The 27739-nt window shown below is 44.7% G+C and overlaps 1 protein-coding gene and 1 long non-coding RNA gene across 2 annotated transcripts; both read right to left on the bottom strand.

Moving 5' to 3' along the window:
- Positions 1-25: 25 nt before the first annotated feature.
- LOC123442662 (threonine--tRNA ligase, mitochondrial 1) lies at positions 26-21394 on the bottom strand. Its single transcript, XM_045118769.1, has 20 exons — positions 21083-21394; positions 20453-20690; positions 20235-20294; positions 20052-20141; positions 19825-19899; positions 19591-19719; positions 19419-19508; positions 13032-13120; positions 12820-12916; positions 12567-12653; positions 12373-12457; positions 8250-8344; positions 8108-8140; positions 7825-7911; positions 4628-4720; positions 3813-3905; positions 3514-3735; positions 1230-1301; positions 784-855; positions 26-282 (listed from the first exon to the last, which is right to left on the bottom strand). Exons 1-20 carry the CDS (start codon positions 21313-21315, stop codon positions 187-189), a joined length of 2136 nt encoding a protein of 711 aa, XP_044974704.1. The 5' UTR covers positions 21316-21394; the 3' UTR covers positions 26-186.
- A 5706-nt stretch (positions 21395-27100) lies between these two features.
- LOC123439334 lies at positions 27101-27739 on the bottom strand. The gene is made up of 2 exons (XR_006630068.1): positions 27559-27739; positions 27101-27435 (listed from the first exon to the last, which is right to left on the bottom strand). It is a non-coding gene; the product is annotated as an uncharacterized LOC123439334 (long non-coding RNA).

Below are 27739 nucleotides of genomic sequence, written 5' to 3'. Positions count from 1 at the left end.
TCCCCCAAACAATTCCATGAAAATCTTTCAAATCAAGGAGGCCCTTAGAATTGATTAATGGCAGTTAATGTACATGTGACAACAAAAATAAAATATCAATGATTTTTCATTCACCTCACTTCACCAAATTACAATGTGGGTTGCACAGTACATGTCTAACACAAAAAAGATTATGGGACTTAAAAATCACTTGAAAGACGCAACTTCGTCACTGAAACGTGCAATGACGTCAGCAATGCTCTCTGTGGATAGGTCTGCCTTGTCTCTTACCCTCAGGACGACCTGCAACAGTACATACAGGTCATTAAAGATAATTCAGCATTTCATATGGAACCATAATCAGTGCGCCAAATCAATCCGAGGGCAGGCAAAATAACCAGGCAAGCATATGAACTACTCCAAATGATCCTTCTGTTGCTGATGTAAACTGTATGGTCAGTTTTGGACTTCCAACAGTAAAACCGCAGTCAAACATGGCCTGGTACATGATTTACCATTCGCAGACACATGTGTACTTTAATAAATAAACAAGCACCTAATGCATTGGTCCATGCACGCTGAATGGAATTCAAAGTTACCAACAATGAAAGCAGGGGATATAGATACAAATTAAGCCTTCCTAATACTAGTAATAGATATTCCATGCTATAGTTTCCCAACAGATTCAAAAAACAAAATAGCTGATTATATCACCCTAACCTTTCAAGGTTTCCCGACAAATAAAACAGATATGCTAGGTTTAATCTGCAATGGCCTTTTTTACAAGGGTGAGAGAAGTCAAACCTTTCCAGACTCTGCCTCTTTTGCGCCCACGACTAGAATATAGTTGAATTGGGCTAACTGAGCCTCCCGCACCTGGAATGATGATTTGAAGGATGCAAATTTTGTGATATTTCAGTTGCCTAGTTGCGCACTTCAATAATCAATAATAACAATACTCCCTTCAATCCATATTAGTTGTCGCTCAAATGGATGTATCTAGTACTGAAATGCGTCTAGATACATCCGTTTGAGCGACAAGTATTATGGATCGGAGGGAGTAATAATTTTAAAAAGATGCAGAGGTGTTATTTTTGCACATAAATGTGTTTAATATATTCTTGACATCTGTGAATTCCTATGTTCCGCTCAGAGTTTTTTTCGAATATTGTGAGGTACATGTACAACCCACCAATCTTTACTTTACAACAGAAGGTAAGCAAGTGCGCTAAAAGGCAAGATCCGATTACCTTCTTTTGAATTGTTCTATCAGTCATGTCAATGTCAACATGAAAACCAGCTGCGTGTATCTGAGCATGAACCTGAGAATGAGAAGCAAATAGATTAGTGACACGGATTTGGTGAACATGGTTTCACGCGCACCCCTTATGCATACTAAATTCGAAAAAATGCTAGAAAACTAAAAAAAAAACTGAATTTATTTTTTAATATACATAGTCAACCAGTATACTCGCGTATGAAGTTTCACGAAAAAATCATATCCGCGGTAATCTGGGCAAAAATGACAAAATCGAAGCTATATTAAAATACACTGTTTGATGAATAGTATGATCACAATTGTATTTTCTTCACTAAGAAAACCATGGGTGTCAATACTTCAAGAAACTTCCCACGTGAGCACAATGGTCGATTGGATTTCTTGCCAGGAATTTTTAGAATTTTTTAAAATTTTCCAGTATTTTTTATGAATTTACTATGCACATGGGTGCGCCTGATACCATGTCCACCTTTGCATTTTTGCTTTGTGTCCTAATGTAATGTAAACACATCCAAATTTAACCTGCATTGTGAAATCAAGTTTTCCCAGAGAACAATTATTAGACTGTAAACAATTTATGTTATGATTAATATAGTTCCAATACTAGTCCATCCAATATCTTTTGGAATATGCTAATCCACAATGGAGCCTAATCTAAACACGGACTACATAATATAAGCGTCTAATTGTATGCTTATGTTTTACATTAATCAAGAAATAGATCAACATTAAATGATTAAACAATAAGAACACAGCAGAGACAATCCAAATGAGTAACCATCATTTCAACATGAGACTGTTTAAAATCCATCCCCATTCTTTCCAGGAACTAATGACTCATTGCAAACAAAGCTCAAATAAATAACTTTTCCAAAGGCCCATAAGAAGCCCACAGCTTTGGATATAATAACCTACTGTAATGTGCCATGAAAAGTAGTTTTGATTCGGCTTGTGTGTGTTAAGCATATAGCTAGTGTTCCTTCTGATACAGGATCAAACTAGGATTTTGAATATGATTGGGCCAGACACTGATAGAACCTAGTGAGCTGGGTCTACAAATAAACATTGATTCTCAGTCGAACTGGTAGATCCTTTGGCCTACATTGTAGTGATATCAGAACACTGTTAACCAAATCTAGAATCATAACCTAAAGATTAAAAAAATCTGGAATTTCTTTGAAGTAAAGGCTTCAACAGAGAACTCAAAAGCTGAGGGAATGAAACAGAACTTCCCAGCCAAAAGCATTATGCACCAACAAAAAGTAACTATGCAATTTAACCTCGACATGGATTAATGCATTTTGGACAATTATAGACAAGCAATACCAACGATGGTATGGGCTTCAAGTCCTATATGCAGCAGCCATGCGGTAAGCCTGGGTAGGTTTGTACATGCATATTAGGAACGGTGTAGGACAAAATAGAAAGAGTATAAGTGTCCATGTTGGATATGAATCATCCTTAAATTACATAGAATCCAATTAAGGTAGGAAGATAGAGCTGTAACTTGGTCAGGAGTTCTTGTTCTGATCCAACTTGTGGATCAAGTTAACTGTTGTACATAAAGGACTAGCGTGTACTTCTTTAGACAACAGATCAATAAACAAAAGTTCCAATGAACCACAGAGCCTCTCTTCCACGCCTGGGGCGAGCAGAGGCACAAGACAGTAGAGAGCAAGTGCCCTATAGCTGGTCATTATGAATACCAAATTTACCCATTCTGGACTAGGTCTAAAACCAACAACAGCAGGTTTTAAGGTGGTCTTTAATGGGGCGGAGTGAAACAACACCACTGTGGCACGTCTGCAAGAGTTCCGATAGAAATTTGTCCTAGCACACATAATGACAAGCATGCAAAATCACATGGTTCAATTCGTCCATACTGTGGACAGGTTTTACAACGAAAGTTGTGGACAAAACACAACTTAACATGCACCCCCCCCCCCCGGCGTGGTGGCGGGGGGAGGAGGTAAGTGGGGCATTATCATAGTGAAACGGGTTATATGACAGAAACTCAAATATGCCGTTCATGAACTTTGAATTCACTGGCCAATTCAAAGTTCATGAACATAGCAACTGAATTCAAAAGGAAAAGAAAAGAACTGCCAAATAGATCAGCACAAAGGACCAACAAAGACACCATTAAACTGCTAAGGACCGCCAAGTGAAAAAACAGTCAGGTAGGAGATATCAATTATTAGTCAGCATAGAGAAGAGCTCTGAAGTTAATCAATTCTCAGATAAGGACAATTTACCTCTTTTGCATATGCTAGTGAATTGGAAGATACACAGCAAACAATGGCTTGTCGGGGGCTTAACCACAATGGCCATTTACCATTATAGTGCTCCAAAAGAATGGCAAACATCCTTTCAACTGATCCTAGTATTGCCCTGTGTATCATTACAGGCCTCTCAAGCTTGGCTTCATCCTCTGCAGAATAAGTCAACTTGAAGCGAAGTGGCAGCTGAAAATCGAGCTGCAACAGACAATAAGGGTTAAATACAAGACAATTATATTCTCTATAGTTGATGTTAACAGAACATAAAAGGGAACCTGTAGAGTTGCACACTGAAATTTCCTCTTGAGGGCATCAAACACACCAATATCTATTTTCGGGCCATAGAAAGCACCATCTGCTTCATTTATCTGCACATGGATATCCAAGTAAGTACTGACAGACTGGGGTTTAAGAAAGAGCCAAGCATGGCAGTTTCTTTCAATGCAACAAGAACATTGGTAAATACGGCTACCACTGATACAAACCAAATCAGTCACAAGACAAATTAAAGATAACTTCAATATTAGCATTCGTAACTTGGGGTTGCAAGAATATAACCCAGTAAGTGAACCTTTTGTATCATTTTGCTTATATTTTGCTTTCTTTCTGTAAATGACCTTGAGTAGTACTCCCTCTGTCCCAAAATAACTGTCTCAACTTTGTACTAGAGCTATTACTAAGTTATACTAAGCTTAAGACACTTATTTTGGGACGGAGGGAGTATTTCACATTCTTTCTACAGGAATCAGAGAAATATAATGCAAAAATAGATATCTGGTATCCACCCTGTTTGGTTCCTGGACACACATCCCTGTCTTAGGTTTGTTCTTGGTTTGCACCACAACTGTGGCTTGCCACACTTAATTGTTCACACAGTCCATGTGGCATATAGCCTTTTACAGAATATGGCCAACTTGTGTGGATTTTGTTAGCTACACCTTTGTGGCAAGTCACACTTTGCCTAAGCTTATATGCAACTAAGCCAAAAAAAACAAGCATTCCCTGGAAGTACTAGATGCTATAAATGCACATCTAGCAGCAATGGGTGACAGGAAAATTATGGTATAAATGCACAACTCCGCAAAGGTACCTTCCATGGCTTCCCAAACTCATTCAATGCTTCTGTCAGTTGTTGCTCTGCTTTGTTCCAGGTCTCAATGTCGCCTAAATACTTCTCTGGTCTCTGAAAAGGTAAACATTCATGAGATTATTTTGAGCAGATTGGAGGATTAACTAATAACCATCAACTATATATTAGATGCTACTCCCTCTGTTCCTAAATACTTGTTGGGGAGAACTAGACTAGTTTTCTCCAACAACAAATATTGTGGTAGAGGGATATGTAGTGCAATATGTTAACAGGGAGAGCCCAGAGATAGGTTTTTGCAGTTATTTCTATGAGATTTGGCATTATGAAACTTTAGTATTTGGATTAGCAATATAGAAACTGAAACTAAAGTACATATAATTTGTTATATTTGATTATTATATCATTGTAGAATGTTTATTGAATATGAGTAGCAAGCATGGTGCTTGTTAAGGTGGGTCATTTCCATGCATGGTAACACGGTGAGTCGGCATAGTTGCATGTCGAGAGAATTAAAGTTAGTGGGGCATGCATGGTGACATGGTGAGTTGGCATAGTTGCATGTTAAGAGAATTGAGTTAGTGGGGATCGAAATTGCATATGGATCTGCACCACAATATGTATTTGTCATTTTAGTCCCATGTATGTTTTTGATTTAAAAGAGGCTAGCGTTGTATTCCTGTACTGGCCCACCCTACAACAAACAACTAAAGCTACATTTACTACTGCAATGGTCACAACTTCACTGAATGCCTTCAACTCCTTTGTCTCAAACTTAAAAGTCATTTCACCTGCCTTCAACTACTTCGTCTCAAACTTAAAAGCCATTTCATCTGGTTTTCACCTGCCTTCAACTCATTCGTCTCAAACTTAAAAGCCATTTCACGAAATTACAACTTTCTGGGAAACTTAAATTTTACGATACTGATTCCTGGGAAAATATCTAATTAGATTTGAGCGATTTACAAGATATTTCATATTTATTTATTTTCTCTTAAGGGAAAACCTGAGTACATCATGATAATAATTCCAGAAACCTTTTCCATAGTAATCTCAGGTATTATTCTCTTCTAAGAAAGCTGGGAATTTAATGATACTAATTCCAAGAAAGGTGCAATTAATCATCACAATCAGAACTAATGTAATCTAATACCCATGTACAAAATCGTCACATAATCACAATAGAAAGCCCCTGGTTGCTACAAATATTCAAAATCGGCCAATCCACCACAAAAGTAGAAAAAGAAAACCACTATCAAGGAAAGAAGAAATTAAATGCAGAATCAACTAATACTAGTAACACTTAGACTACCCACAGTGGGAGTAACATAGATGACACCTAAGAATAAAAGATGATGCGGCAGCTAATTAGTATGGAGAGCGACAAATTGAGTAACATAGCTAGCTACTCACAACATCACACATACCAAGACAAGATGAGTCTATAACCTAATAAAATAAGTGTTGCATGACACCAAATATATGTTACTCCCCACTAGAGGTAGTAACATAGACTAGTAACATATGCATGTTACTACTCTAAGGTACTCCCCACTGTGGGTAGGCTTAACGCGTTCTCTATTGTCTTTGAATAAATGCCCAGCATAAGGTGTCAGCTCCATCCAACACTAAATGTCATATTAATTGCTACACTTATAACTGGCATGAGACTTTTTTTTCATGCAAGCACATATGACATTAATTCAGAACATTGACTTTGTAAGCACACAGCAGGAGATCACTGTGTATCATCGTATTGGAATGGTGTATTCCTAACCAGCTACTTCATTAAGCTTCTAATGCAACAATCCCGATGCAAGAAATCACAGGTGCAGATATAGGGTGGTGAACACCCGCGAGCTCCTCGTCCGCGTCCTAGTGGGGATCAACTACTTATGAACTAAAAGCACGTCACTTATTTCTAAACTGAGAGAGTAGGATACGCTAGTGGAACAAGATGAATATTTGGGAGTAGCCATTTTGCTCTCTATCATCTTTAACAATATTCACATGTTCATATGTATTCTTCAAGATGCTGAGAATTGATTCACATATTACTGTACACGCCAAGTATAGGAAAATGTGCAGTCCCGCAGAGAAAGGATGACATGACATCAATTGACTATAGTGTTAGATGCCTTAGAATGCCAAAAGAGAGATCGTTAGGCATTTCATTAACCAGGCCAGCGGTTCATCCACCTATAACTAACCCACAAATATATATATATTCCACAAACATAATAACAGGTGAAATGTGACTATGAATACCATGATGCCTCATTGCTAAGATTTTCAGTACGTTCGTAAGGATAAATATAAAATGATAAAGTGCCATATTAATAAATAATACTGTCAATATATATGCATGATGTTATGATTCAACTTCAGTCGTGGTTATCAAATACTCCCTCCGTCCCAAAATAAGTGTCTTAAGCTTAGTACAATTTTGTACTAGATCTAGTACAAAGTTGAGACAGTTATTTTGGGACAGAGGGAGTATGTGCTAAAGAGAATGAAGCAATCAAACAAGGCTGTCCACTAAATTGTACTCCCTCAGTTGAAAAATAAGTGACATAGTTTTAATTCAATTTGAATTAAAACCACGTCACTTATTTTGGGACGGAGGGAGTACTTCATAATTTTACTTCATTCAGTGAAGTAAAGTTGCAACCTTTCAGCATCATCATTTCATGAGAATTGTCAAATACTCCCTCTGTCCCAAAATAACTGTCTTAACTTTGTACTCCCCCCGTTCTTTTTTACTTTGCGCATAACTCATGGCTCAAATACTAAGGAGAGACCCGTTCGAAATTTTCTGGACAAGTTTGCCCCTGCTTTTGTGGAGATTAGAGTATTAGTCTCCTCGTATCCCTCCCTGCATGTCCCAGGTAATCTCTCTCTCCTCTACTTATGTCTCTGCATGTAAACTAGGAGGCTGCCCCAATTAAGAGGATTAATTGCTAGCGAAGCGGAAGGCAGGGGCATGCTGGGAAAGTGGCCCTACTCAACGGGGGTCGCGCAGAGCATTTGGGAAAAAAACAAAAAAAGTTATACGCAGAGTATATAGGATCGGAGGGAGTACTAGCTCTAGTATAAATTTGTACTAAGCTTAATACACTTATTTTGGGACGGAGGGAGTAAGTATTAGAAGTTGTTGCTGCAGATGTTATCAGTAAATAAAAGGATGAGATTATGATTACCGTTGATAACTCCAACTCATACTGAAACCCAAATATTTTATAAACATAATCAATGAACTCCAAGCAAGCCCCAACTTCATCTTTGATCTGCACCAACGAAATAACTTAAATAGGTACGCAATAACACAAACTCACAAACCAGCTCAAGTGCTAAACTAATCCAAACCACGATACAACTACTGTCTGGGATGTGAAAATATTCATGCAGCAAAAATGTTTACAAGGAAGCATAATACAATTCCAATTGCATCAAAAAGGGATAGTCTATGTATCACAAACTTACTTGGCTCTCCGTGCAAAAAATATGGGCATCGTCCTGAAAGGAACATAAAACAAAACAATGATCTAAGTATGGAGCTAATCAGAAATAGTAACTTCTTTTTATCTTGGAAACTGAAGATTCATGGAACCACATTAGACTTTACCTGTTGGAATCTTCTGACACGTGTCAAACCTGTAAGTGCACCACTAAGTTCATTTCTGTGCAGAACTCCAAAATCAGCCATGCGGAGAGGCAACTCTGCAGCATTTCATTAAACAAATTTGCTAGGATTAGCTCAACTGATCAAATCCATATTACAGCAGCAGACAGAATTCCCTCTAAGAGTATTAGAGAAGCCCAATTTATTGTTGTAGACAACTAAAAGTTCAAATTGTGAATGCAGAGGTTTCCTTGATTTGAGTACTTAACATTTATTGGACACTGGACGCAAAACTAATCATCTTTGTGATCTTGGGCCCAGGTTCCTCTAGCTAGATAAGGCATGGATTGTTGCGCACTGTGTCCTCCATACGATGCCAGCCAAACTCTATCAGTTCAAACTTTTAGGTGAACTGGTTGGTGCATGCAGCTCAATATGGTATCAGAGCCAAGAGACTTTGAATTCAAGGCCCAGGCAACTAAGTATTCTCAAAATTATTGTAACCTACATCGATCCCTCATCTCATGCCTACAACAGCATATTATGTAGGGCAAAATCCAGCAAATTTTTTACATTTTTTTGTCTGGATTGGTTGCGTAGCCATGCCAATGCCTCTTTGCCAACTCTAGTTCTTTTTTTGCTAACACTGGCCAACTAATGGGCAACCAAAACCATGGCCAAATAGTTTTACAAGCCAGGCAAGCTTGTCAAACTGAGCATACCGATAATGCCAACTTTTCTCCATCAATTTGAGGTTTTGGGTGAATTAGTTGCTGCATGCAATTGAATATCATGAGATTTCGCATTAAAGAACAGTTCACCAAAATGACAATGAGATAAAGCACTGACTGCTAGATAATAAGTGTGCGACTCACAGTACCAATAAAATAGATAATCTTACAGGAAAAATATTTCAGAAAGGAAGAAGCTTTATGATCACCATCATATCAATTTTGCAAGGTACTGAAACTAAGAGGATACGCTTAGGTAGCTGGAACGTAGGGTCCCTGACGGGTAATTTACGGGAGCTAGTTGATACGGCGGTGAGGAGGTGTGTTGATGTCCTATGTGTCCAAGAGACCAAATGGAAGGGACAAAAGGCGAAGGAGGTGGAGGATACCGGCTTCAAGTTGTGGTACACGGGGACAACTTCAAACAAGAATGGAGTAGGCATCTTGGTCAACAAGAGCCTTAGGGATGGAGTTGTGGACGTTAAGAGGCAAGGGGACCGGATGATCCTTGTCAAGCTGGTAGTTGGGGACTTAGTCCTCAATGTTATCAGCGCGTATGCCCCGCAAGTAGGCCACAATGAGAGCACCAAGAGGGAGTTCTGGGAAGGCCTGGAGGACTTGGTTAGGAGGGGACCTATTGGTGAGAAGCTCTTCATAGGAGGAGACCTCAATGGCCATGTGGGTGGATCTAACACAGGTTTTGAAAGGGTGCATGGGGGCTTTGGCTATGGCATCAGGAACCAAGAAGGAGAAGATGTCCTGAGCTTCGCTCTAGCCTACGACATGGTTGTAGCTAACACCCTCTTTAGGAAGAGAGAATCCCATCTAGTGACGTTCAGTAGTGGTCTACACTCTAGCCAGATTGATTTTGTCCTCTCTAGAAGAGAAGACAGACGCGCTTGCATTGATTGTAAAGCGATACCAGGAGAGAGTGTTGTCCCTCAACATAAGCTTGTGGTTGCTGACTTCCGCTTTAGGATTCGTGTCCAACGGGATAAGCGCGCCAAAGTCGCTAGAACGAAGTGGTGGAAGCTCAAGGGGGAGGCATCCCAGGCTTTCAGGGAGAGGGTCATTAAGGAGGGCCCTTGGGAGGAAGGAGGCGATACAAACTTGATGTGGACGAGTATGGCGACCTTCTTGCGGAAGGTCGCTGTAGAGGAGTTTGGGGTGACCAAGGGAAGTAGAAGGGAAGCTAAGGACACTTGGTGGTGGAACCATGAGGTCCAGAAGGTTATTAGGGAGAAGAAGGAATGTTTCAGATGCCTGGACAGGAGTGCAGCTAACATGGAGAAGTATAAGGTGGCGAAGAAGGCTGCAAAGCGGGCGGTGAGTGAAGCGAGAGGTCGGGCGTATGAGGACCTCTACCAACGTTTCAACACTAAGGAAGGCGAAAGGGACATCTATAAGATGGCAAGATTAGGGAGAGGAAGACGAGGGATGTCGATGAAGTCAAATGCATCAAGGACGGAGATGATCAGCTTCTTGTGAAGGATGAGGCGATCAAGCGTAGACGGCGGGAGTACTTTGACAACCTTTACAATGGAGAGGTTGACATCTCTACCATTGAGCTAGACGACTCCTTTGATGATACCAGCATGTGCTTTGTGCGATGTATCCAGGAGTGTGAGGTTAAGGAGGCGTTAAAAAGGATGAAAGTAGGCAAGGCGATGGGTCCTGATGGTATCCCCATTGAGGTGTGGAGAGGCCTTGGAGACATAGCGATAGTATGGCTAACTAAGCTTTTCAATCTCATTTTTCGGTCAAACAAGATGCCCGAAGAATGGAGGCGGAGTATTTTAGTACCAATCTTTAAGAACAAGGGGGATGTTCAAAGTTGTACTAATTACCGCGGAATCAAGCTGATGAGCCATACTATGAAGCTATGGGAGAGAGTCATTGAACACCGCTTAAGAAGGTTGACAAGCGTGACCAAAAACCAATTTGGTTTCATGCCTGGGAGGTCTACCATGGAAGCCATCTTCTTGGTACGACAGCTGATGGAGAGATACAGGGAGCAAAAGAAGGACCTTCATATGGTGTTCATTGATTTGGAGAAGGCCTATGATAAGATACCTCGAAATGTCATGTGGTGGGCCTTGGAGAAACACAAAGTCCCAATAAAGTACATTACCCTCATCAAGGATATGTATGATAATGTTGTGACAAGTGTTCGAACAAGTGATGGCGACACCGATGACTTTCCGATTAGAATAGGGCTACACCAAGGGTCAGCTTTGAGCCCTTATCTTTTTGATTTGGTGATGGATGAGGTCACAAGGGATATACAAGGAGATATCCCATGGTGTATGCTCTTTGCGGATGATGTGGTGCTAGTCGACGATAGCCGAACGGGGGTTAATAGAAAGTTAGTTATGGAGGTGGACTCTAGAATCGAAAGGTTTTAGGCTTAGTAGAACTAAAACTGAATACATGAGGTGTAGTTTTAGTGCTAGGCACGAGGATGGAGAGGTTAGCCTTGGTGGGCAGGTGGTACCGGAGAGAGACACGTTTTGATATTTGGGGTCCATGTTGCAGAAAGATGGCGATATCGATGAAGACGTGGGCCACCGAATCAAGGCTGGGTGGATGAAGTGGCGCCAAGCTTCTAGCGTACTCTATGACAAGAGAGTGCCACAAAAGCTAAAAGGCAGGTTTTATAGGACAGCTATCCGACCTGCGATGTTGTATGGCGCAGAGTGTTGGCCAACCAAGAGACGACATATCCAACAGTTAGGTGTAGCAAAGATGCGCATGTTGAGATGGATATGTGGCCACACAAGGAAGGATCAGGTACGGAATGACGATATACGAGACTTGGGGTAGCACTGATTGAAGAGAAGCTGGTCCAGCATCATCTCAGATGGTTTGGACATATTCAACGGAGGCCACCGGAAGCGCCGGTGCATAGCGGACGGATAAAGCGTGCTGAGAATGTTAAGAGGGGTCGTGGTAGACCAAACTTGACATGGGAGGAGTCCGTTAAGAGAGACCTGAAGGTTTGGAATATCGACAAAGACTTAGCCATGGACACAGGTGCGTGGAAGTTAGCTATCCACGTTCCAAAGCCATGACTTGGCTTCGAGATCTTATGGGTTTCAACTCTAGCCTACCCCAACTTGTTTGGGACTGAAAGGCTTTGTTGTTGTTGTTGTTGTTGACTGAAACTAAGAAACCAAGTACTGATGACTAGATAGGGTGCGCCACCTTGATGCAGCTATGTGTGTAATAATTGCACTCGGCCTAACATGCGCTTTTTCTAATAACCAGTGAGGGTACCTAGTATGTATGGCCTAGTAGACCTACCTTTAATACCTAGCATTTTTAACCATGCAGAATGACTGCACTTTTAACATGACCAAGATATAAGGAATCTAAACAGCAAGAGAGGACTTTACCTCTATATGATCGAACCTTGTGTCCAAACATTAGGCAATGGCCAGGACAATTCATTGGCTTAAGGCCAAATTCTTGTTTCTCGATCTGCACAAGACGAGAAAAAACAAGCACCCATAAAGGTCAGACCACACTACCCATATAATCTAGATCATCACGCTTATGATTTTCCTTTAGTATCTGCAAATGTGCTTACCTCAAAAACAAACATGTTGTCCTTGTAGTTTGCAGCATGTCCAGAGGTTTCCCAAAGTTGCATGTTGTAAATATTTGGACTCAAAACCTAAATAAACACACATAAGGAATAGAAAAACAAAAGGCCACATAGTTCAACGGTCGACGATCTAAGATAATTACTACTCCCTCCATAAGGAAATATAAGAGTGTTTAGATCACTAATCTAAACACTCTTATATTTCTTTACAGAGGAAGTACAAATTAAAACCCACCTCTCGGTAGCCTCTCTCTCTATACTCCTTGCGCAAAAAATCCATCAATTTATTGTATATTATAGCGCCATTTGGAAGGAAGAAGCAACTACCTGGGCTGCATAGTTGCAAAGTTTTGTCAAAGAGCTATCTAACAGCAGGCCGGTAAGTAAAGATGTAGAAATTAAAAATATGAAAAGGAACAAAATCAGATAGGAAAAATGCGAAGGTACCTAAGTGGATGGAAAAAGAAGAGTTCCTGGGACTGCCCTAATAACCTATGATCACGTTTCTTAGCTTCCTCTATCATATGTAGATATTCCTGCAGATTATAAAAGCAAGACTTGTATGAGAAACAGAATAGGTCGTTGATGATTTGAAAATCAAAAGAATTAAGAGTATGACTAAAATTAAAATTCAGGACTACAACGTTCATTATGTAACCAGTTTTTTTTCTAGAAAACACAAGGAGCTGCTGATCATGTCATTAAGGTGGAAGTAAAGTAGAGAGAGGGGGGCAAAGCACCCATGCCTCCAACACACACCAAACACACACGCCACATCACACACTCTGAACAAACTAGCTAAGGATCGCCACACACAGAGATGGAGATGACTGGCTCGCCCAGGGGAAGGATTAAGTGTTTTGTTAGAGTTATAATACAAGTCATGTACCCTTTTGTATTTATCCCAATATATAAGGGGTTTTCCTGCATATAGTCCATCACCTGTACATGTATATATATATCGGCCTATGGCCTCATGGGAATACAAGTTGCTTATTCCTAACATGGTATTAGAGCATTAGGTCTTTTTCGCACGCGCAACTCGTGCTTCGATCCAATCTCGTCTCCCTGCAGTCACCGCCTGCCTCGATCTTGGCGTCCAGCTCCCGCTTGGTTCGGTCGCCCCTGCCTCGATCTCATCTGGACGCCGCAGCTTCTTGTCCCGGCGCCCAGCTCCCTCCCTGTCCCGCCAAGTCAGGTTGTCCCGATCTGGAATCCATCAGGACTCGCACCAGGCTGCCAGCCGCCGCTGATTCCATCAGGCTGTCCAGGCGCTGCTGCTCCAAGATCTGGAATCCATCAGGACTCGCACCAGGCTGCCAGCCGTCGCTGATTCCATCAAGCTGTCCAGGCGCTGCTGCTCCAATCCCGTCTGGATTCCAGGCACTGCTGATCCAATCCCGATCCGGATTAGAGCCCGTCACCACCAGCTCCCGATCCGGATTAGAGCCAGGCTCTACTACAAAACTACTGCCTGCTAGCTCTCGTCACCACCAGATCCCGATCTCGTCGCCCCCCGCTGCTGAATTCGTCGGATTTCACCGGATTCTCCTGTCCTCGACGTGATCTCAAAAAAAAAAAAAAAAAAAAAAAAAAACTAATAATAAATTTTAAAAAAAAAAAAAAAATGTCTGCTGCATCCGGCTACGTTGCTGTTCCTCGTTGTCCGGTGATCTTTGATGGCACTAACTACACCGAGTTCATTGGCTTCATGCGCATTCACATGCGTGGCATCCGCCTATGGGGTTTTCTTTCCGGCGAGGTCTGCTGTCCGCCATGTCCGGTTCCTCCCGAGCCTCCCACTCCGCCGATCCCACCGGCTCTTCCTGCGGATGCTTCTCAGGCCGCCAAGGATGCGACTCAGCTTGCTGATGAGGCCGCTGTGAGTGCTTATGATGAGAAGGTCTTGGCTTATGAGGCGGCTCTTCAGGTGTATCGTGATGCTCTGTCCGTTTACACCCAGTGGCTTGATGATGATGCTCGTGCTGCCGCTGTTCTCACTGCTAGTGTTCTGCCTCAGTTTGCTTCTGAGTTTCTGGGTCTTCCTACTGTATTTGAGATGTGGACCCGCCTTCGTCAGCGCTATGAGCCCTCTGGTGATGCCTTATACCTCTCTGTGGTCCGTCAGGAGCATGCTCTTCATCAGGGTGACTCTACTGTTGATGACTTCTATGCACAGAGTTCTGCTATCTGGCGCCAGCTTGATTCTCTCCGCAGTGCTGGTTGTCGTACTTGCCCCTGTTGCCAGGCTGTTCAGGCCGACTTGGAGTTTCATCGCGTCTATGAGTTCCTGTCTCGGCTCCGTAAGGAGTTTGAGCCCCGGCGTGCTCAGTTGTTTGCTCGTGGCCGTATTTCTCTCATGGAGGCGCTTTCTGAGATTCGTGCTGAGGAGACTCGCTTACGTGGTGCTGGTTTGCTGGAGGTTCCCTCGGTGCTCGCTGCTCGGACTTTTTCTACGCCACCTGCTGCATCGACCCCTTCTCGCTCGAGTGCTCCGCCGCTCCTGCCCACTCCTTCTGGCGGCTCAGGTCGCCCCCGTCCACATTGTAACTACTGCAACAATGATGGTCACATTGAGCCCCACTGCTACACGAAGAAGAAACACTTGCGCAAGGCGCGGTCATCATCTACAGCGACTTCGTCACCTACCTCGACAGCTTCAGCCATCGCTTTCACTGAGCAGGATATTCTGAGACTTAAGCGTCTGCTCGCTGCTTCAGGTTCTTCCTCAACGGGTACTGCTGGTTCTGTGACTGAGGCTTCCCGCACTGAGCAACCACCTTCTACACAGTCAGGTACATCCCCATGGGTTCTGGACTCTGGAGCTTCCTTTCATATGACTTCTAATTCTTCCACTCTGTCCTCTCTTCGTTCGCTTGATTCTCCTGTTCATGTCCTCACTGCTGATGGTACTCCCCTTCCTGTCGTTAGTAGAGGCACTCTTACCACTCCTTCTTATTCTGTTCCCGATGTTGCTCATGTTCCTCGACTTACCATGAATTTGTTTTCCGCTGGTCAACTTGCTGATTCTGGTTGTCGTGTCATCCTTGATCTTGACTCTTGTTCTGTCCAGGACCGTCGCACGCACACTCTGGTTGGGGCTGGTCCTCGCCGCCGTGATTCTGAGGGTCTTTGGGAGTTGGACTGGCTTCATGTTCCTTCCACTGGCCATTCTATCGCCAGTTCTTCCGCTTTGGTCGCCTCGGCTACTGGTTCTTTCCAGCAGTGGCATCATCGACTTGGTCATCTGTGTGGTTCTCGTTTGTCGTCGTTAGTTCGTCGAGGTCTTCTGGGGTCTGTCTCAGGAGATGCCTCCTTAGAGTGTCAGGGTTGTCGTCTTGGCAAGCAGATTCAGTTACCATATCCACATAGTGAGTCAGTGTCTAAGCGTCCTTTTGATTTAGTCCATTCCGATGTATGGGGTCCGGCTCCCTTCGCTTCGAAAGGGGGTCATAAATACTATATTATTTTCATCGATGACTTCTCTCGTTACACATGGCTTTATTTCATGACTTCTCGTAGTGAGGTGTTGTCCATTTATAAGCGTTTTGCTGCCATGGTTCATACTCAGTTCTCTTCTCCCATTCGTGTGTTTCGTGCTGACTCCGCTGGCGAGTATATCTCTACGATGTTGCGTGGTGTTCTTGCTGAGCAAGGGACTCTCTCTCAATTCTCTTGTCCTGGTGCTCATGCTCAGAATGGCGTGGCTGAGCGCAAGCATCGTCATCTTCTTGAGACGGCTCGTGCATTGATGATTGTTGCCTCTCTCCCGCCTCATTTTTGGGCTGAGGCTGTCTCCACCTCCACCTATCTCATCAATTTCCAGCCTTCCGCTGCTCTACAGGGTGGTGTTCCCTTCGAGCGTCTTTTTGATCGGTCTCCCGCTTATTCGACGCTTCGCTTGTTTGGTTGTGTTTGCTATGTTCTTCTTGCCCCCCGCGAACGCACCAAACTGACCGCTCAGTCTGTCGAGTGTGTCTTCTTAGGCTATAGTGATGAGCATAAGGGCTATCGTTGTTGGGATCCTATCGGTCGTCGGATACGTATCTCTCGGGATGTGACTTTTGATGAGTCTCGTCCCTTCTACCCACGCCCATCTTCCTCGACTTTTTCAGTGGAGGATATCTCTTTTCTCACTTTTCCTGACACGCCTATCACACTCGTCGAGCCTTTGCCTACTCATTCCGCTCCCTCTGCTTCTCCACCTCCAGTCGATTTGTCGCCACCATCTTCCACGGTCTCCTCGTCTAGCATGTCACCGGATTCTACACCTTCATCTCCGGTGACTTCTTCGTCGCCACTCTCCGATTCTACTTTAGCGATTCCTCCTTCCATTGTTCCATCTTTTACTCAGTGTTACACTCGTCGTTCACGTTCTGTGGATGCCTCTCTGGATGTGCCGTCATCCTCGTCTCAGCCTACTTATGGCTTGCGTTCTCGTCCTCGTCCGCCTGTTGATCGCTTAGGATTTTCCACCGCTGGAGCTGCTGTTCTTGAGCCGACTACTTATCATCAGGCTGTTGTTCAACCTGAATGGCAGTTTGCGATGGCTGAGGAGATTGCTGCTCTTGAACGCACAGGTACGTGGGATCTTGTTTCCCTTCCTCCTGGAGTCCGTCCCATCACTTGTAAGTGGGTCTACAAGGTAAAGACTCGCTCCGATGGTTCTCTTGAGCGTCACAAAGCTCGTCTTGTGGCTCGTGGTTTTCAGCAGGAGCATGGTCGTGATTATGACGAGACTTTTGCTCCTGTGGCTCATATGACCACTGTTCGTACACTTCTTGCCGTGGCCTCTACACGCCACTGGTCTATCTCTCAGCTTGATGTTAAGAATGCTTTTCTTAATGGTGAGCTGCGTGAGGAGGTGTACATGCAGCCTCCACCTGGGTATTCTGTTCCTGATGGCATGGTATGCCGTCTTCGTCGCTCTCTCTATGGCCTTAAGCAAGCCCCCCGAGCCTGGTTTGAGCGTTTTGCCTCTGTGGTGACTGCCGCTGGTTTTTCACCCAGTGTTCATGATCCAGCATTGTTTATTCACCTTTCTCCTCGTGGTCGGACTCTTCTTCTTCTTTATGTTGATGACATGGTCATCACTGGGGATGACCCTGAGTATATTGCCTTTGTCAAGGCTCGTCTTAGTGAGCAGTTCCTTATGTCTGATCTTGGACCTCTTCGCTACTTTCTTGGGATTGAAGTCTCTTCTACCTCTGATGGCTTTTTTATATCCCAGGAAAAGTATATCCAGGATCTTCTTGCTCGTGCTGCTCTTACTGATGAGCGCATTGTTGAGACTCCTATGGAGCTCAATGTTCACCTCTCTGCTACTGATGGTGATCCCCTGCCTGACCCGACGCGCTATCGTCATCTTGTTGGCAGTCTTGTTTATCTAGCTGTCACTCGTCCGGATATTTCTTATCCGGTTCATATTCTGAGTCAGTTTGTCTCTACTCCCACATCGGTTCACTATAGTCATCTCCTCCGTGTTCTCCGATATCTTCGGGGCACAATCTCTCATCGTTTATTCTTTCCTCGCTCCAGTTCATTACAGCTTCAGGCCTATTCGGATGCTACGTGGGCTAGTGATCCTTCAGATCGCCGTTCACTTTCTGCTTACTGTGTTTTTCTTGGTGGTTCTCTCATTGCCTGGAAGACGAAGAAACAGATTGCAGTTTCCCGTTCGAGTGCAGAGGCTGAGTTGCGAGCGATGGCTCTTTTGACGGCAGAGGTGACTTGGTTACGGTGGTTACTTCAGGATTTTGGTGTTTCTGTCACTACACCGACTCTGCTCTTATCTGACAGTACAGGTGCTATTAGCATTGCGCGCGATCCTGTGAAGCATGAGCTCACCAAGCATATTGGTGTTGATGCTTTCTATGTGCGCGCTGCTGTGCAGGATCAGGTTGTTGCTCTTCAGTATGTGCCTTCCGAATTACAGTTAGCGGATTTCCTGACGAAGGCCCAGACTAGAGCACAACATGGCTTTTATCTCTCCAAACTCAGTGTTGTTCATCCACCATGAGTTTGAGGGGGGGTGTTAGAGTTATAATACAAGTCATGTACCCTTTTGTATTTATCCCAATATATAAGGGGTTTTCCTGCATATAGTCCATCACCTGTACATGTATATATATATCGGCCTATGGCCTCATGGGAATACAAGTTGCTTATTCCTAACATGTTTGACCGCGGACCATGGCCACGGGCTGGGCAGAGGTATGCGGAGCTAGGGTTTAAGAGAATGAAGATTTGGGAATGGGAATTGGTTGTCAGCGGCAGGGCTAATAGAGGGGTGGGGATGAGAGCAGCCAGTGCGTCGAGGAGGGTGGCACTGGGCATTCATGGTGGGATACTTCATTTTTTTCCTTCTCCCACACGAGGCCCATCTGTTAGTGACTAAGCACGGAGGGGCAAAACAGTCCTAAACACAGTAGTGCAGTCACAGTCAAGCACCTCTGACTAGACGGAAACGGCACGGAAGGGTATTTCTGTAACAGCACCTAACGTTTTAGGGGCAAAACTGTGCACACTCGAAGACTAAGGGTAAAACCATCGAGAGGGAACCAGTTAAGAGCAAGAGTGTAAAAATCCCTTTTATTAATACATGAAACTTGTATGAAGTAACCAATAAAAGGCATATGCTTTCACAGGGACATAGGAAAGTTGTACACAGCTGATGTAGCAGTGTTGTGCAAATTAACCCATCACAATGCATGTTAAAAAGGAAGAAAGATGCTCGCTAAAAACTAAAGGAGCATATTCTGTGAAAATTGCATGACATATCCTTGTGCGTACACAATTTTCCAGTTTCCAAATCATCAAAGATACTCAAATTACCTTGAGACGTTTAGAGTCAGGGAAAGAGATCCCATATACTCTCTGCAGGCTCTCGCGGTCTGCTTTTCCTCTCCAATATGATGCTGAAGCCTATATTTACACGTCAAACTTCAGTATATAATATCATCAGGAGAACTTGGGAGTTCAATGGATGACCAAAGAACAAAAATACCTTGAGGCAAGCGAAAGCTTTAACAAAGGAAGTATTTGGGATGTGTGGGCCACGGCAAAGGTCGACTAAAGGACCACATCTGTATACTGTAATGGTCTTGTCCTCGGGCAATTCGTTAATTATTTCAACCTGAATTTAAAAAACGAACATAATGGCTCGATGTGACATAAGAAGCACTTTGATATTTAGATATAAAAGATCGAAAGAAGGAAGATATGCATGATAGAAGGTTGCCTTAAATTCATTTTCGGCAAAAATTTCAAGAGCTTCTGCTCTAGAGACTTCAATGCGTTCAAATGGTTGCTTCTCCTGCATCAAGTTGAGTTGGAAAGAAGGAGCTTAGTTATGTCTGAGAGATAAGACACTAGTTTTAGAAAAAGTACATTGTTCGGCAGTGGCCACAATTTAAGGGTAGGCAAAAACTTGAGTAAAACTGAATTAAGTAAAACATGATAGCATACCGCAACAGCCTTTTTAGCTTGCTTGTCAATGAGACCAAAGTGTGTATCATTCAGTGTCAAGTCCTTGTAATGGGCGTCGTAGTAAAAACCCTTAACAGGCAAAGTTTCAAGTCATTAGAACACTGAAAAAGATGGGACTAGCATATTTTCATGCCCTAACCCCAACTTAGAGTTACTCCACACCTCCCCTCTTGTAGTACAAGGTCCAATGCACAACTTGCAGCCATACACCCTCTCGAGAGACTGCAAACAAACATCTTCCTCAGTTAGAAAAAACTTGAATCGAGAATGAACAACGACAGAGACATGAGAAGAAAACAAAAGACTGTACGACCAACACACGATTTGGCCGTAAAGAAAAACCACGCTCAGAGATGGATATCCAGGAGGGTCTGACTCACTTCTCCAAGAATGTGAGCACTCGAGTGCCAGAACGTGTCACGCCCTTCGTTGCTGTCGAACTTGAACAGCTTCAAGTCACAGTCGCCTTCCAGTGGCCTCGTCATGTCCCAGAGCACACCGTTCACCTGTGCTATTAGGCAGCTAGCCGCCAACCCAGTTGATATCCCCGTGGCGATGTCCATCGGCGTCGATATCCACTTCTTGCCTTCCTTTATCGCGCCATCAGGCAACGTTACTCTGCGTGAAATCGCACGCACAAGCCAACATCATCAATTACAAGTGAAATTGCATGGTCATTTACATCGTGCAAAGCAGGATGATGGCGTTCGCACTTGTTTTCAAAACCCCCAACAAAGGTAATGCTAGCGGCGGAAAATAACAAGTTAAACTACTCGTGAAGGTGGTCTGAAATTCGTGGCAGGGAACGCGTGCGCCTACCAAATCGAACGCCCCCGTCATGCGGCCGCACGACTAATTCCCAGTTCAACCATTCCGTATTGAATTCGTGTGGTGGTTAACATGACATATGTAGAAGAGGACGCCGCGGGGTCCTCTGCTCCCCGCTAGTTGTATGCATGTGTAGGAAACAAACACGCGAGCAGATGGTGGGAAGGAAGGGGGGTGCAAACCTGATGGGGTCGCCGCCGATGTTGAGGCGCTCGAGGGCCTGCCTGGCCTGGATCTCCTCGAAGATGCGGATCCTCTTCGGCGTCACCACCGCCAGGTAGGCGGCGTCCGGCGCGACGGCCGGGTCCCCCATCGGACCGGCGGAGAGGTGGAGGAGGAGACGCGCGGGGCGGGGCGGGAGCCGGGGCTGGGGCGGCCGGAGGAGGGAGAGGCCTCGCCGGAGGCAGGCGAGCATATAGCGGCGGCGCGGGGGGGTGGAGGGGGTGGGTTTGAGCCCCAGGGTTTTTTGACCTCTTGCGTTATAGGGTTTGGCGACGGCGGAGAAGCCAGCTGGCGTTCGGGTCTTCGGAGGCGAGCTCCTCCCCAAGCTAGTCGGGCTGGCCGGCCCATTTCGGAGGAGGCGAGCTAGGCAGTGTGCGAACGGGCCGGGTTCGTGCATGTATTTAAGAAATCGTCTTTCCTCATTTTGTTCTTGTTAGACCACCAGAGCCACCAGAAGGTCAACACAAGGATTCTTTTCATTTCGTCGAGTCCTCAGAGGTAGTCAAACATCGCGTGCACAGACGTGATGTCTTCCAGGTCCATTCTTTCCTTCACCATTGCCAAGTCTCTCCACCCCTGCTTGACGAGCTTGCATTTTATGAAGAGATGTGCTCCATCCTCATCCACCCTTCCACAGAATAAGCACTTTGTATCAGCAACACGGATCCCTTTATGCTCGATATTAGTCCTCAGAGCAAGGGATTCATGCTTCAACCTCTAGGCAAACACCTGAATGTTTTTCGGACATGGCAATTTCCACAGTCTTTTCCATGCGTCGTCATCAGTGTTGTCCAGGTTACCGACCTGCATCGTACTCGAGTCCACACTCCCATGTTGTTGGCGGTGCTCAATCTGCATATGAAGCTTGTAGGCACTTCTGACCGTATGCATGCCCTTCTTGTCATACTGCCAAGCTACAAAGTCTTGGACTCCATCTCTCAGGGGAATCCCGAGGATGTGTCGTGCATCATCCTCCCAAAAGGTCTCTCTAATCAGCCTGTCATCCCAAGACCCCGTTGTTGGGTCGATCAAGTCGCTCACACGCTGTATGAGGTGAGCTCCTTTCGGCGTAATAACTCGATGATACCAAGGTCATGGGATCCAGGGATCAATCCAGAAATTAACATCCACTCCATCCCCTATCCGCCAGATATAGCCATATTTGAACAGCTCGAGCCCATGCAGCAAGCTCCGCCAAGTATTGGAGATACCATCCCTTGCAACTGCTTCTAGGATGTGCGAATCGGGAAAGTATTTCGCCTTCAGCAGCTTGGCACAAAGCGTGTCTGGATTCTAGATAATCCTCCAAATTTTTCGTGAGAGCATAGCAACATTAAAGTCGTACAGATCACGGAATCCAAGTCCGCCCCTAGCTTTCGGTTCAGTAAGCTTCTGTCAGCTAATCCATTCTCCTTATCTTGCTGAATCCACCAGTATGTACCAATGAGCGAGCTGAGCTCCTTGCAAAAGGTTTTGGTCAGGTAAAAACATGACATATCGAAGGTAGGGATCGCTTGGGCCATAGTCATGAACAGGGTCTCCTTCCTTGACTTGGCAATAAGCTTCTCCTTCCAGCCATAGACTCGCCCATCCATCCCACTTTTCACAAAAGAGAAGGCCTTTTTCGTGGACCAACCAACATGCACAGGTAACCCAAAGATACTTCTCATTCCATGTCTCACTTCTGATTTGCAAGGTGTCTTTTACATCGGCTGGTGTATTCGGACTGGATAAGATGGCGGATTTCTCAGTGTTAATACACTGGCCCGAGCAATCTTCATACAGGTCAAGGATTTCCTTCAGAGCCGCCCCTGCTCCTGGTTTGCTTTCAACAGCAACATTGAGTCATTAGCAAAAAGAAGGTGGGAGACCATCGGGCCTGCTCTGCTGACTCTTACTCCAGTGATAGCTTCGGTCCTTTCAACATCATGGAGGAGAGCGCATAACCCTTTCGCACAAATGACAAAGAGGTACGAGGATACAGGGTCACCCTGGCGGAGACCACGCGAAGGACAGAATTGTTGTGTCATCTCACCATTGGCTTTGATCTGATAACAAATCGAAGTGATGCACTTCATGATCAGCTGAACCCAGGTGTTGCTGAATCCCAGCTTAGTCAGCATGGCCTCGACAAAGCTCCATTCGACCCGGTCATATGCCTTCCTCATGTCGGCTTTAACGATGCTACCCCTTGATGTCTGTGCTTTTTGTTGAGCGGATAATGCGAAAGTTCGTAGGCCACAAGGACATTGTCCGTGATTAATCTACCATGGACAAACGCACTTTGGTTCTCCGAAATGATAGCAGGCAGAATCAGCTTCAGCCGGTTTGCAATAACCTTGGACACCAGTTTATAAATAACATTGTACAAGCTTATGGGTCGTTGTTGAGAACCAAGGTATCAATCCAGTAGGAGGAACAAGCAAGGCCCCAACCGTAGTACCTACACAAACAATCAAACACTTGCACCCAACGCTAAAAAGGGGTTGTCAATCCCTTCAGAGTTACTTGCAAGGATGAGATCTGATAGAGTCATAGAGATAGATATAAAAGATTGGGGAAACAAAAGTAAATAAATTGCAGCAAGATAATTTTGTTATTTTTGGTTTATATCTGAAAGTATAATATGGAAAATAGACCCGGGGGGCATAGATTTCACTAGGGTTTGGCATAAAAACCGACCAACCGAATACCGGACCGATACCGAAACCGAATAAACCGAATTTTCAAATCCCAGACCCAGGTGTCAGCTCTCTCTACGTCACAATGATAAGTGTGGTTCTCACTTGTGAGCAGTAAGCAACTGAATAATTTGAGAGGAACATTAAAACATTTATGAGGATCGAATGGGTTCCAAACTTTATCATACTAGATAGAGGGAGACTTAACATGTTGGTCCATGTGCATTTCTGTCATTATAACATGATAAACACGCTTTGAGCTGATAATAGTGGTGTCTACTGGTATTTTGAGCATGCGTCTAACGAAGCGATGACATTTTTAAGCAGTTTAAATTCCTAGTGATAAAACTGAATAGTGGGACACAACTACTGGCATAGATGACAAAAACCTAAAATAATAAATTCCTTTGCTTACCTTTCAAAAGCATAGCACTTCATGTGCATGCCTATTTCACTATTAGATCCTATCAATCTATCTGATACAGGATGCCTTCAATGACGCAGGAGCCTCGACACCACCAACATCATAGACATGAGAAGAGTAATGGTCTTTTTCTTTGTCTATACTGCTAGCTTCAACACCTATATACATTGCTAACATTCTTGTTTTGTAGTGAAACTGTTCGTAGGCCTTCTATAATATCAAAGTCTCAACCCAGTGCACATAGGATTATATTTCTTAAAGCATAAAAATAAACGACATGTATAAGATCCAGTGCATATAAGAAATGTCGCAACCTAAATGCGTTGTGACAACCAATATTTTGGATACCGAATGACCAAATTTTCTCGTGGGGGGGCGAGATTCTCGGTTACCACGGTTACCAAGAAATACCGAATAAATTTTGAACGAAATTTATAATGCAATTTTGAATTCAAATTTTGAAAACTATAAATACATAAGACTTGAACATGTATAGATAAGGACTGTGTTAGTAGGTCAGTGGTAATCCCGTATGTGCTCGCTAATTGCTCTAAGGTCATGATTTCGATTCATTTTTGGGTACTTTTCGATTTTTATGTATCTCTTGAGGAAAATAAAGGAAACATAAAAAAGTTGACTTTAGCGTGGGAGGGAGAAGGCTACCACCACGCCACAAATGTAGAGATAACATTACTAAGATGCCGCTTTATTTGACTAGTACTCTAGCTTTTAAATTCAAAAATTTCAAAATATTCGGAATTTTTTGCTCGGGATACATGTTTCTCGTGGGGCGGCGAGAAACCCGGTTACCGCCCGGTAACCGTTTTTCTCGGGCGGTACCCAAAACAGAGGTGACAACCCTCTTGCTGGTGCCAACTGTCTTTACAAGTGTTAGAAGGTAGGTTTCTATTGCCCCTACTTACCATAGACTATTTTCACGTATCACATGTAACATGTGGATTAAACTTTTGATGCTTCTTTAGATATTTGTCGATGTAGCACTAAAGTGGCATACCCTCAAATCTAACATCTCATACACCACGTCTCCCTCCCTCCCTCCCAACCCTAGCCGCCTCCCCCTCCCCCTCCCTTCCTCCTCGTCGCCTGAGGCAGCCGCCGGGCAAGCGCCAAGGATGGTGGCGGCGGGGCCTAGGCTGCCCTGCATCTGCATGCGGAGACCCGGATCTGGAGCGGCGGCTCCATTGGCGAGGCACGGCAGGCTAGCAGCCGTGCGGGAGGTGGATCCGGCGTCTCGGCCGCGCGGGCGGCGAGATCCGGTGGTCGTTGGCGTCCTGCGGCGGCTTTTGCGGTGGCCGGTGCGCGCGATCTGGCGCCTCTCCCCTCCTCCCTTGTTCGGCGTGCGGGGCAGCCTGGTCGGGCCGCGCTTTCTTGGATTGCCGGTTTTGTACAGGAGGTGCTGGTGGTGGTGGGGATCTAGTTCGGGCGAAATCCCTGGTCGGCCATGGTCGGCCGCGTCGATGGCGACGCCTGAGGGCGCCGTTCCCTTCCTTGGAGGCATCGGTATAGACTGATCCCCTCACTTCCCCTTCCCCTAGGTCTCCCATGCGAAAGCCTTAACTTTGTTGGGCGGCGGCGGCGCTCACGGCGCCGTTCCCTTCTTGAAGGCGCCGCTTTGGGAACCTTGGGGCTGGGGTGGCGCTTGTGGGTGGTGGGCGACGACAGTGGTGCGGCCGTATCCTAGCATGGATCTCAGTCCGTTGCTTGGAGATGGACTCACGTAGGTGGAGGTCGTCGTTTGGCGTCATGATGGCGTCGATGGCGGAGGCACCTGCCAAGGCTGGTACCTCAATTTGATCTGAAGATGGACCAATGGAAGATGGCGGCGACGACACATGTGAGTGTGTCGGATCGGTTTGTGCCCCGGACCCGGTATGTGGCTTGGTCAGGGTCTGCGGCTTTAGATGTTAGGCTTAGGTGAGAGGTCTGGGTATTTGGTCCAGCTTGCACCCCTTCATCATATGAATAGGAGTAGCGACAGATGTTGCCAAGATGGCGGATTCAGACATATTGTTGTACTGCTTTGTAAGGTCTTCGAGAATAATCAATAAAATGGTTGCATGCATCTCCCAGATGCAAAGGCCGGGGGTCATCCTCCTTTTCTAAAAAAAATGTAGCACTAAAGTGCATTATACTCTTAGTATGTCCTCCCTTGAAATACAAATCTCCGAGTTGATGTGTTGCTACTATCTCCTTATTAAGTTTGAACTTTATCTGCATGATTTAAAATTATGTGCTCATAGAGGCTCCAACACACCAAAATCAATCATTTTCCAATTAATTCTCATTTCTCATGGCCTGTTGTTTAGCGGGCAACGTGCGGCAAGCCGCGTCTCCTTTCTAGTAGGTATTTTGATTGGGCTATAACACAACAAGAAGATCAACACCCCTATACACGCCGTGGTGAATAAGTTGTGTTGTGGTCTTTTTTGTTGTTGTTGCAGGTAAGCTGTGTTGCAGTCTGTTTCCGTAGTATCTAGAGCGTCCATGCAGTATGGCGCACAAGATTCAACTCAGTGTAAAGTAAGATTTTTATTCCTTTAATCTTTTATTTGGTTGTTTATGAAATTTAGAAGGAATTTTATGGATAACATATCCAGTTCGTGTATCTTCCTTCGTTTTTAGGTGTTTTTATGAGTTCGTTAAGGAAGACAAGGCGGTGGTGGATCGCCCCATTTCAATGATGTGTCTAGCACCGTTGGAAGGCATGTAAAGGTGTATTTTCAGTGGATTTCGCAGGAATATATCGGAAGTTGTCTCCAAAAAGAGAGAGAGAGGATAAAACGAACAATACGATGCACGTTAACTTTGTGCAAGAGAGACAAGACATTTTGAATTTTTGTTGACACGAAGAATGACAGAGAGGATGCAATTAATTAGCCGAAAAGAATAAAGCTCACGTCCCTGAACTCATCAAAGTGGTAAACTAAAGACGCACGTCACATACGCATGCCATAAAAAAAGTTCTAGGTTATTGATTTCTTCATCGATCGTCCCAACGGAGTTTACAAGGCAGCGGGAGCGGTCTTGGCGCGACGGAGCGGAGTGCAGCAGCAGGCGGTCACCCCCATGGGCTGCACGTCGGCCAACGCCATGTAGCAGTGCGCTTTCGAGCTCTTCCCGCACCGCTGCCGGCACTGCCTCAGGTTGCAGTCCGGGCCCATGACAGGCGGGAAGCACCTCTCTCCCGCTGCATCACAGAAAGATGAGACGGGGTAAACACATGCATCGTTCATCAGATTTCAGAACTTCAGATACAGAATGCATGTGAAATTATCAAGTGATTCGAAGAGGAGATGGGTGATGGGCGTACCGGAGCTGTCAGCGTGGCAACACGAGGAGAGGACGGCGGCCATGACCGCGACGGCGGCCAAGATCAGCGCGGCGGTGTTCCTCTTGAAGATCGCCATGAGGATGAGTGATAGATAGCTAGTCCTGATTCTCTTTTCTTCTCTTTTGTTTTCCTTGGGAATTGATTGATGCAGTGTGTACCA

Source organism: Hordeum vulgare, chromosome 3H, assembly GCF_904849725.1.
Source record: "Hordeum vulgare subsp. vulgare chromosome 3H, MorexV3_pseudomolecules_assembly, whole genome shotgun sequence".
NCBI classification, from domain to species: Eukaryota; Viridiplantae; Streptophyta; class Magnoliopsida; order Poales; family Poaceae; genus Hordeum; species Hordeum vulgare.
This window is presented reverse-complemented; position numbering and strand designations above follow the sequence as displayed.